Source organism: Leptonychotes weddellii, unplaced genomic scaffold, assembly GCF_054177405.1.
Source record: "Leptonychotes weddellii isolate Sample4059 unplaced genomic scaffold, ASM5417740v2 HiC_scaffold_4072, whole genome shotgun sequence".
Classification (NCBI taxonomy): domain Eukaryota; kingdom Metazoa; phylum Chordata; class Mammalia; order Carnivora; family Phocidae; genus Leptonychotes; species Leptonychotes weddellii.
The window spans coordinates 1-12,031 of NW_028007165.1; the positions used below are offsets into that span (position 1 = coordinate 1).

Consider the following 12,031-nt stretch of genomic DNA (forward strand, 5'->3'; position numbering starts at 1 on the left):
AAGTCAATCAGAGAAAGACATGTATCATATGATCTCACTGATATGAGGAATTCTTAATCTCAGGAAACAAACAGGGTTGCTGGAGTGGTGGGGGATGGGAGGGATGGGGTGGCTGGGTGACAGACATTGGGAAGGGTATGTGCTATGGTGAGCACTGTGAATTGTGTAAGACTGTTGAATCACAGACCTTTACCTCTGAAACAAATAATACATTATATGTTAAAAAAAAAAAGAAGAAGAAGAAGAAGATAGCAGGCAGGGAAAAATGAAGGGGGGGAATTGGAGGGGGAGATGAACCCTAAGAGACTACGGACTCTGAGAAACAAACTGAGGGTTCTAGAGGGGATGGGGTTGGGGGAATGGCTTAGCCTGTGATAGGTATTAAAGAGGGCATGTACTGCGTGGAGCACTGGGTGTTATATGCAAACAATGAATCATGGAACACTACATCAAAAACTAATGATGTAATGTATGGTGATTAACATAACATAATTAAAAAAAAAAAAAAAAGAAATGGCCTAGCAAGAAGACCGGCTCCTGTGGGGGAGGAATGATATGCATTTAGTAAACCAGATAGATGGATGAATCAAAGAATGTAGCCAAAATAATTGGGACCTCCCTCCAGGCCACCTCCAGAGTGAATAATGACTAGATGGTTGCTTTCACTCTAGTCTAGAGCATCTTTATAGGGAGTCATTAGCTGCCTGGCAATTTCCTCACCTCCTAAAGAGACTGGACCTGCAGACTAGCATCCGAAGGGTCATCTGGGCGGCACTGGGGCTGCCTTGGATATGAGGTGGAGCAACTCAAAAGAACCTGAGCAGTACATATGTAATCATTGCAGTGTCCAGGTCTCTGAATGGAATCAAAGATGTCCCTAAAGCTCTCACATGTGAGCTACTGCACCGAGGCATGGGCTCCTCTGGATCGGGTGGGTAATGTCAGGAAAGTACACATCTGGAAATAACATCATGAATGCTCCAAAAGTTAATTCTTTCAACGATAAGAGGTTGCTTTCTTCGGTAAAAGATGAAATAGTGCAGGCTTCTCAGGCAGACTCTTCACCTCCAAGAAAGGTAAGGAGTATCCTTGTATAATCTCAAACAACAAAACAGGCAGAGAATAATCATAAAGAACGCGTTGGAAATTCTCATATGCTGAAGTCCTTAGTCTGATCTGTTTTGATTAAACCAGAGCACAGATGTGAGATGGGACATGTTGTGAGTGTGTTCTCCTCATGCCTTCTTGGGTCCCTTACCACTTCCATGCAACTACCCTGATTTACAATGGCCGATACCTGCTCTTGGACTGCTAGAACCCACTTTGCCTAACGAAATGCCTAGGAATTAATGAGCCTATCGGGCATCCCTACTTAATTACTGAATTACTTCAGAGGGTGGGAATAGAGCTATCTCTGCTCCCTTACCTTTTGGCAGGATAATTCTGATGTATATGTGTTTATGCCTTTCCTGGAGTCTCTCCATTGGATTAAACTCTGGTTTCCCCTTGAGGCAGCTAGCTAACGATAAGCTCCTGTTCCCTGCCTTATTTCTTCTACCTCATCTATCCCTGAACCTCACAAAGAAACTGTGTGCATTCAGCCTGCAGCTCAGGGTATATGCTTCGCAGAGGAACCCAATGGATACACACCCCTACTGAAAAAATTTCCCTCTCCTTAACATTTATAGGGGAAGGAAGCACCTTTTCTCACAAGTGAGGGGTACCGCAGATAAAAGTCAGCGGAAGTTTCCTAACAGCTGGGCAGCTGCATGCTGGATGCCTACCTATGATGACTTCAGGATTATCCACCCTACCCTTACTTACTTTCCTGCACTTTCTTTTGTGCTCTGCTCTGCTAGCATTGTAGGAGGAATTCAAGTTTAGAACAGACCGCTTAATACTGCCCCTTCCCATCCAATGAAGCATGGTGTTGTGGATATTACAAAATACTCTCAGCTAGAGGAACATAAGGGAAATGGAAGTTTTACGTTAAAATGAGAGGTTCCAAAATGATGTAGAAATCAAATTTTGGTCTGCTTAAGAAAAATTTGGGATGATTATTAAAGATACATTCCCAGTCTCAAGCCTCAGAAATACTGATTCAGAGAGTCTAGGGTGAAATCCAAGTATTCGCTTTTTTAATAAGTGTAGCAGTTTTAAAAACATGGCCCCAGGTTTTTTTGACACTTCTTGCATTGAGAGCCGCGTTCTATGTCCCCTCTGTTTGACTCGGCATGGTCGCTGCTTGACCAATAGAATACAGCGAAAGGGATGCTGTGCAGTTAGTTTTCTGGGCCCGGGACTTCAGAAACCAGTAGCTTTCACTTTCTGTGTCTTGGGACGCTCATTGTGGAACCCAAGCCACTGTGCTGTAAGGAAGCCAAGCAGCTATATGATGAGGCCCTTTATAGGCGTTCCAGCCAACAGCCGCTGCTGAGGGCCCCGTCAACACCCAGCCGCCAGCCCCAATACACGTGAGTGAGCCAGAGTCCCGAAGGTTCCAGTCCCTGCACGTGGACCACCTACTGACATCTCACGGAGCAGAGATGAACCAAGCCTGCCATGTCCTGTCCAGACCGACGAATGATGGTTGTTGTTTTAAGTCACCGTGTGGGGGTGGTTTGCTAAATGCCAGTGCCAACCAAAACAGTAAATTCTCCAGGGGACGCGTAAGTAAAATGGCTCACGTACTTTGAAAAATATTTTTTCTGATAATCAGGTGTGTACAGAGACTGTGCAAAAGTGAATGGGGTAAAAACTGTTAAGGTGGTCAGTAGTTAAACACAGAGGAAAAATAGTTTTATGTGAGGTCTCTATTAATAGCATGGAGATCATGGATCTCAGTCTACATATTCAGATACACTGGAAAAAAGTATCTTTTTATTTTATTTTTATTTTTTATTTTTTAAAGATTTTATTTATTTATTTGATAGAGAGACACAGCGATAGAGGGAACACAAGCAGGGGGAGTGGGAGAGGGAGAAGCAGGCTCCCCGCGGAGCAGGGAGCCCGATGCGGGGCTCGATCCCAGGACCCCGGGATCACGACCCGAGCCGAAGGCAGATGCTTAACCAACTGAGCCACGCAGAGGCCCCCAAAAAGAACTTTTTAAATTGTGAAAACACAGCTTCATCTGTTTCCTTTCCTCATTCCGTTCCTTTGTGAGGCTGAGGCACTGGGGCTTGTGATCTTGCCCATGGTGTATCTGTTCTTTGGCATCCACTCACGCCTCCTCGGTCGCACGTCTGAAAACACGACCCACTGCTTCGGGTTTCTAGTGACGACGACCTCAAGGCCAATTCATGTCCAGCCTTCGGAGCTACTTCTGTCCTTCCCTAGGGATAGCGTGGCAGCATCTTGTCTGAGGCCTTGTGGTCACGCTTTGCAGCAATTCCTACTCTGCATTTTGCTGCCTTCCTGGGGCTCTAGTAAAAGCAAGTGGACCAGTTTCAAGATGGAAGAGGCAGCTGCTACTTGGCTCGAGCTCATGGCTGCCACGAGGGAATCTGAGGGGTACCAGACACCCTGATATTTCAAGAGGCTCCCAAAGTGAGACTTGTTAGGTAGACTCTCCTGATATTAACCGTGCATAACAAAGACAAAATTTTAAAATATATTGCAAAGGTCAAGCAGGACATGTCCGCAGGCTGGCCTTACAGCCTGCCAGTTTGTATGTCCTGACTTAGTTAATTTTAGGTGTGTGGGGAGGGTGGGGGACAGGAAGGGAAAGCCAAGCAAAGAACTAAAAAAAAAAAAAAAAATGATTGAAATCAAAAGCCTGTCTGTGAGGGTTTTTTTTTTTTTTTTAAATACTATCCCAGTAAAAAAAGAAGGAATAAGGAGCAATATAAAACTTGAAGAAAAAGAGATTTCAATCCAGTGTTAAAGAGGGAAGTTTCTCTCTGTGTGGAAAATAATCAGCCACGCAATGAACAATGCCCTCCCCAGAGTTCAGAGTCCAGATCTCAGGGCTTAGAGCATCAAGCCTGAAATGGAAAGGGAACTGGAGAAAGAACTCAATAGGAGAGGTCTGTGATGCTCACATAAGTCAATTTACAGAGATCTAGGCAAGCAAGCTTTCTGATGGCCATTTTGAATTTTAAGTTCATCCTCAGACTCAAAAGCAGAAGCAACTGCAATTCGCAATCAGCTCTTCACTTTGAATATGATTCCATTGCCGGGTAATCATGAACCCTCCCACTCAGACATAATAACAGCTCTCTAAGACTTCAGCTCCTAAAATGATAATTAAAACAATATATTAAAATTAGGGGTACAAAAAATGGACAAGGGACAGAGAAATGCAAAGGCTTGCTAGATGAATATAGGTCGACAGGGATCCAATAAGGAAGAATTCAATGCAGATGCCCTGTGTGCGGTCAGGTCCCTAGATCAATGCTGTTGCTTTATTAGGAAAGGCCCAGAGGGAAGATCACTTACAAGTTGGGAAATAGACCAGACAATTGGTCTGAAGTTTCCCATAATACGATATATACCTTTCCTTTTGGAAGGTACAAATGAGGGCAGAATGCATTAGAGTGCGTAAGAATGTAAGAATGCATAAGGGTATTTATAGTTAGGACTTCCGTTGAAGGTGACAAAACAAAAACCAGTTCTAACTGGTCTAAAGTAAATAGAGAAATATTTGCTCATGGAACCTACCAGTCCAGTGATAGGACCGGCATAGCTCTCTCCAGGGCCTCAGATGATGTTATCAGGACTCAATTACCTTTCTCTCTTGGCTCTGGCTAGGTGCCAGCCCAGAAACTCCAGGTTGGAGTCCAGTGGAAAAGAAATCATCTCATTCTGGTGCCTGAAGTCCACGCTCCAGGATTAGCCCTGCTTGCACCAACCTGAGTCACATGCTAGCTCTTGAGCTAATCATGTGGCCATGGGAAAATGAGCGCTCTGATTGGTTGGCACTGGGACAGGTCACATGATCCAACGTGGGAGCTGTTCAGTTTTGTTTTGTTTTCCCCAGTCCTTTTCCTCTTCTGCTTCTCTCTTGTCTCCGGTTGTGTCCCATCTGCTGCTTAACCAGTATGTTTTTGTTCTTTAGTATATTACATTTTTCCATTGTAGATTGTCCATTGGATTCTTGTTTGTGGCGAGTCACCCAAAGACATGTAGAAGTATGTTCAAAGAAGCATTCCTTGTAATCAATCGCCAAAACCGGAATCAAAATAAATTCTATCAAAAGCCAATGGATAAATAGTGTTACATTCATAGAACGGGATACCATATAGTAATGAAATTAATGAACTCCAACTATATCCAGCATCATGAGGTATAAAAGTTGAAAACAAAATTAAGACAAAGAAGTTAGATGTAAAATAATGTGGGGTTACGTTTATATAAAGTCCGAAGACAGACTACCCTACAGTAGCTATGGGTTAATATTTGGGCAGTAAAAGTATAAAGAAAAGCAAGGAAATAATTACTAACAAAGCCAGTATATGTATATGTACATTCTATTTTGCAATAAAGTATAAGATAAAAGAGAGAACCATAGGTTTTGGCAAACTCAGGAGAACATAAGCAGTTTTCTTATGCCTTTGACCTTTACACTCATCCTCTCCTGCTGCCTCTTTTAAATACCATCACAAACTTTCCACAGTGATGACCTGAACTTCTGTCCTAGGAAAGTGGTAGATAACATTATCCCCAGAAGTCCTCTGTTACATTTTATGTTATCTAGTGAGTTAGAAAAGAAGTTTACAGCGTGTACTCTATAAAGAGTTACATCACCTGTCTCTGTCATCAATAGGATAGGTTGTAGGTTCCAAGAGCAAACATGAGCTAAACCTCAGCTGCAGGGAAGGTAGGAAATAAGTGGCATGAGACTGCACCCTGAGAGTTTAAATTATAAAATCCAATAACGGACTAAAGCAGAGGTTTGCAAATTTCCACCAAATAACAGTTAAGATTTATTTAGTATTTTATTAAGGCTAACGTGCTAAAAGCATTACACGCGTAATCTTTACAACAACCTTGCAAATTAAATGGGATTGTTTTCTCTTTTCAGATTTTAAAGTTTTTAATTTACATTTTGAAAAATTGTGCATTCCAATAATTTAAATCGTTTGAACAACAACAAAAAATGGCACTCTGATTAAATTGCATTTTACAGCCTGCTGGACACCTTGGACCAAGCTTGGTTTTTACTCTAGATTTCACTGTCATCCCACCTAGCTTCTTCCTTCACCAAGATGCCAGCTCTTTTCCTTCCCTGCCAGCCAGACAGGCAGATGGGAGAGGCAGGGCCAGCCTTCATTGTCAGTGGTTCTCAATTCTTTGATGATAAGTGGCAGCGCGGTTGTTTAGACTTGATCCAACCCCTTCGTATCTTATAGTTAACAGCCAAAAGAAGTAAGATAAGAAGGCAATGCTTGTGGAATGTACAGAACATACTGGTGGCGTGCACCTCTGTAGGATGCGTCTGCTTGCTTCTCTTGTTCTATTGTTTCTTTTGAAGGCAGTGGATTTTTCTTTTGTGTTTCTCTCTTCTTCAATATCGACTTACCCAGTTTTTTAATCTCAGCCATATAGGGTTTGTCAGACATGGTGGCAGAGGAAGCAGGGCGAGGCACGCAAATGAACGAAGTCCAGGCTTCGCAGTGGCCCCAGCCGAGCGCCTAAATGGGATTATTTTCTTCATATTGCAATGTTGTAATGATGTGTATGGCATTTTCAATCAAGCCTTCCAGCTCACATGGCCGAGAAGTGGCAGAACTAAGATTCAAAATGAGATCATCTGGCTCTCGTGCTCTTGTTCTGAACTCCCACGTTATAATCTCTATACAAAGAGGTACAGTGGCTCCCCGACCTGAGCAAGTCTGGAGGGTTCCACTGTACACGCTGTTATATAGCAGCAGAAGAGTAGAAAATCAGCCTCACTTGGGAGGGCCAATTGGGGCACTTCTCAGGGAGAGGAAGTCCTACTGATAGATTCTGGTTTTCATGGTCCCTTTGGTTTAAGGCTATTTCTACACTGAGGCTGGATGTATTGGGTTTTCTTAGCCTCATGATATTAAACATTTTAATCATGCAAATAATCTCTTGTCTTTTGAATTCTTGGTTAGCGAGCAGCTTTCTGATTAAAACTTGGCTTTCCAAAAAAAAACCTCCTTAGAATTTGTAGTCTGTGCCAATTTGAGTATTCTAGTGTGTGTGTGACAGCTTTTATTTCTCATTGTCTACTGATGTATTGGCATTCTTATTTATACACTAGCTTCTTGAGCTATGTGCATGTGAATTTTTTGATTCAAAATTGAGCTTTAAAAGGTGCATCTACAAAAATCTGATTTCTGAGTCTGAAAGACTGAGGACCAATCTGTGAATATTGGCAAATTCATCAAGGTAAAGTTTTCATATGAAATCTTTTGGGCAATAAAGCACTGACCTTTTCCTTTTCAGATCTGAAAGCTAGTATGGGGTTCAACTTTTTTGCTTAACATCTATAAGCATATCAGTTCACTTTATCTGGTGAGTAATTGTCACACTGTAAGGCCAAATAAACCACGAAGCTGTTAAGTTTTAGTGAAGTGATACAGTAAGAGGTTTAGAGGAGAGCTGTGGACTGAGTTGTGTCCCCCCTCCCCCAAATTCATATGTTGAGGCCCTAACCCCCAATGAGATGGTATTTGGAGATGGGATTTTGGGGAGGTAAATAGATGAGGTCATGAGGGTAGGGCTCTCATGATGGGATTCATGCCCTAATAAGAGGAGACACAAGAGAGCTTTCTGTCAATGTCTCTTTCTCAATCTCTCCTTCTTGCTCTCTCTCTCTCTCTGTACACAAAGAGGTCATGTGAGCACACAGAAAGATGGCAGCTGTCAAGAAGCCAGGAAGAGAGCTCTCACCAGAACCAGATCACACTGGCATCCTGATCCTGGACTTTTAGATTCCAGACTGTAAGAAAATAAATTTCTGTTGTTGAAGCCACCCAGCCTATGGTATGTGGTTGTGGCAGCCCGAGCAGACTAATACAAGGCGGCAATGGAAAATAGGGAGGCAGCCCCTCTCTGAGTGAGTGAGAGATGCCTTGGCTGGGGTGGACAGGCTCAAGAAAACTGACAGGCTATCCCAAGATAATGAACAATCCACAGAACATCATCTTAAGAAGAAGAAATCTGAAACACTACCTTTGTTTCTTTTAGGACTGTCTTATACCTGGCATTCCTTATTAGACTTTTTGTATTAGATTTTTGGGGTTTGTTTTCTGCATCTGTTTTATTCAGTGAAAGGGTTGCACTAGTATAATCAGCACTTAGAAGACATTTAGAAAGTAAAAAATTCGACTCACTAAAAATGTTTCATTACATAGTATTCCTTTCATAGATCATTCTTTCCTTTCTGGAAAAGGATCAGGTTATAAAACCTTGGGAATGCAGTTAGCAGGACTTTTAAATGGTGTTTGATTTTTTTTTTTTTTAAAGCCTAAGCATCTGCCCATGGTTTTTCCAAGTCAAACAGCAGTTTAAAATCTAAGAGGCTTTGAAGTCAGAGGCCTGTAATGCTGTGGGCTACTTCTTTCTCTCCTGAAATAGTAGGTGAGATCAGATGAGAAAATTGGTACAGATACTGTTTGTATTTCTCTACATTTCTTAAGAGTCTGCCCTACAAATCTTACTGAGGTTCTATAATACTCTGAGCCACTTTTTTGAAATGTATAAGAAAAATGTGTGTGTGCTGAGGAAAACTTACTTAACCACACTGTTATTACTTTTGAACATGGAAAAAGTGTCATTTTCCTTTGGCTTTTCAAATAATGAACAGAAAGACCCAGTTTCAGAAGGCCACACAGTAAGCCACGACCCAACTCACAATGATAGAGGTCTTGTTAAAGGATGCAAAAGTCTCAATAACAATAGCTATTCTTTACGCTGTACTTAAAACATGTCAGTCACAATCTTTGTTGTGTTGCATTATTTTTTTGTTATTGCAGGACACCAGTAATGAAGATATTTGTAATGGATGAAGAAAGTGAGTTCCGAGTGGTTGAGTAACTGGACCAAGATATATTACTACTAAGAGGCTGGGTCAGAACCCTTCAACTCCCTGACTCCAAAATCCACATTCTTTCCACTATTATGCCAGATGACACCTGTAAGGCTATCTACATTTCTGGAGAGACCGGATGAATATATTAATAATTAATTTTTCATTCTAGAGGAGTACAAAACTCTCATTTCCCTATTATCAAAATTCTTTCAAAGCAAAGCTGATTTTAAAAAAATGGTGGTCAGTGTGTGCAGGAAAGGAAGGAAGGCCAGAGGGACTGAGGACTATTTTACCAGCAGGTTCTAATCATGCCATGATGACCAAACATGAAGGTTTTGATCTACAGGGCTTACAGTAATCATAATAATTTACATTTATAGAGGACTCTACTTTTTAGGTCAGATATAAATTGTTTGGAAGAAGACAAGATAACCAACTGGATCAGAAAAGGAGCCATACCATGTAAGTTAGGTTAGCTTTTTCTGGTCAGCTTTGATTGGACCAAAGTTTCTGTAGAGTGTGGAGACTTGTATGTCACAAATAGTCACCATGGAAGCAGTCAACCTGCAAAATACAATGAATACAAAGGAAGTTTGAAATTGGGAATTGATATATTATAACAATGCATGAAATACAGAATGGTGATGAATTTGAAGTGGTTATAAATACCTGAATAGGAGGAGGATTACCTGAAAAACTAAGGGTGAAAGTCATGTCTGTGAGCAGTTTCTTGCTCTAAAGAAGGGAGGTTGTTAGTCTGCTTGACAAATCTATCCCTGTAGTAGAGAAGGAAGGGGACTCATTAGTTTGCCATAACTTCATGATAATGCTCCCAGGATAATCCAACTCCCTGAGGTCTGATTCTGTACTCTATAACCAACCTCCCAAAGGTAATTGAGTTTCTCAAATAGATTTCTCTCCTGGGAAGGAAATGAGTGGACAGACTGACATGCCTATCCAATCTGCTTGCCAGTGTGATTTCTCACTGTTAATTAAGACCCTGGCTCCTGCATATGATATATTTCGTGATGTGATCAGGTTTCTTTGGGCCTGGCTTCTTGTGGGAAAAGAGAAATCAAGGCCCTGGGTCTGGAGAATTGATGACAGGAATCACTTATGTTTGTACAGGATTTACGGCTTAGAAAGTCTTTTGACTCATGCCATCTCATTTAGCTCTCACAGTGCCTGTGATTATTTTTGATCTCTATTTCATTAAGATTTGGAAAGGTTAAGTGAATTTTTCAAGGTCATATAGTTAGAGGAATATGGGACACAAAGCCTTGGGCTTGTGACATTGAATCTAGAACTCCTGCACAGCCAGGGGCAGGTGAGTAAACAAATGCATAGAGACTCATCAGATGGAATTTCCAACAGCTTACAGCTTACTGGCACCTTGATACAGCAGAACCTGGAGGATAAAAGATGGACCTTTTTTTTTAAGCTTTTTTAGCCATCACCCCCAATCTGCCCATCACCTCCAGCCCTGGTAAACCACAAATCTACTTTTTACCTCCATAGATTCGACTATTCTTGGTATTCCACACAAATAGAATCATACAACATGTAGTCCTTTGTGACTGGCTTCTTTTTTTTAACATGTTTTCAACTTCATCCATGTTGTAGCATGTATCAGTACTTCATTCTTTTTTATTGCCAAATAATATTCCATCACCTGGATATCCATGTTGTAGCATGTATCAGTACTTCATTCTTTTTTATTGCCAAATAATATTCCATCACCTGGATATACCACATTTTGGTTATCCATTTATCCATTGATGGGCATTTTGGGTTGTTTACACTTTTTGACTATTGTGAACTGTGCTGCCATGAACTTTTGTGTCCAAGTTTTTGTGTGAACATAGGTTTATTTTTCTCATGGGTATATAACTATGAGCGGAATTGCTGGATCATATGCTAACTGTATGTCTAACTATTCGAAAGCTGACAGATTATTTTTCAAAGGAACTGCATCAGTTGATATTCTTACTAGCAGTTTGTGAGTGCTCCAATTTCTCTCCGTCCTTCCCGGCACTTGTTTTATCTGACTTTTTGAAGACAGTCACCCTACTGGGTATGAAGTAGTGTGTCACTGTGGTCTTGGCTTACAGTTCCCTGATGACTGATGATGTTGAACACCTGTTCATGTGTTTATTAGTCATTTGTATATCCTCTTTGGAGAAATATCTATTCAAATCCTTTGTCCATTTTTTAAATTGGGTTATTTGCTCTCTATTATTGAGTTATAATAGTTCTTTATATATTCTAGATGCAAATCCCTTACTGATAATCACATATAATTATATAATTTTAAAATTGTGTAATTTGAAAAAATGTTCTGTTTTGTGGGTTGTCTTTTCTCTCTCCTGATAGTGTCCTTTCCAACACAAAAGTTTTCAATTTTGATGATAACTACTGTATCTAGTTTTTGTTTTGTAGCTTGTGTTCTCAGTGTACAGATAAATCTTTTTGAACAACAGGAAAATCTGATTAGATGTCCAAATGATACTGTTAATGTTAGGAGATAAAGTATAAGAGTATCAGAGGATAAGTGTCTGCTTTCATGAAATTTACATCGTGATGAAAAGGAAAACTAAAAAAGTAGAAAACAAAGGAAGGCTAGATCAGGGGTTGGTAAGGGAAAGATATTGAAACTGAAACTTCAGCAGAACAATAGCTTGTAACTAGCAATGTTTATCGTCCTTTGTCTTTATAGTACAAACATTATATCAGCCAAGTACATCCATCAGACAATATATTTTACATTTAATTTTTATGATTCTTTTTCGAGGTGGAAACAACCATCACTGTATTATACATTTGCTTTCAAAACTACTGTAGGCCAAATAAGTTGTCCATATATATTTGTATAAGATTTAACTGTTTATTTTAAACTAATTTACTTTTGTTTATATATCATTACTAAAATAACACCCTATTTTATACATAAGTCTTGAACTTCCTCTGAAATTTTCATTTAGCATAATATAGTCTCTTTATACCAACCAAGATATCTGTAGCTTCTAC

At 40.4% G+C, this 12,031-nt stretch overlaps 1 protein-coding gene across 1 annotated transcript; it reads right to left on the reverse strand.

Annotated features, from left to right (window-relative positions):
• Positions 1-6,411: 6,411 nt before the first annotated feature.
• Positions 6,412-6,563, reverse strand: LOC145719372 (thymosin beta-4-like; the record flags this gene model as incomplete). The annotated part of the gene is made up of 1 exon (XM_081810863.1): positions 6,412-6,563. A coding segment is annotated over exon 1 (152 nt), but the record flags the coding sequence as incomplete, so codon positions are not given.
• Positions 6,564-12,031: the final 5,468 nt, after the last annotated feature.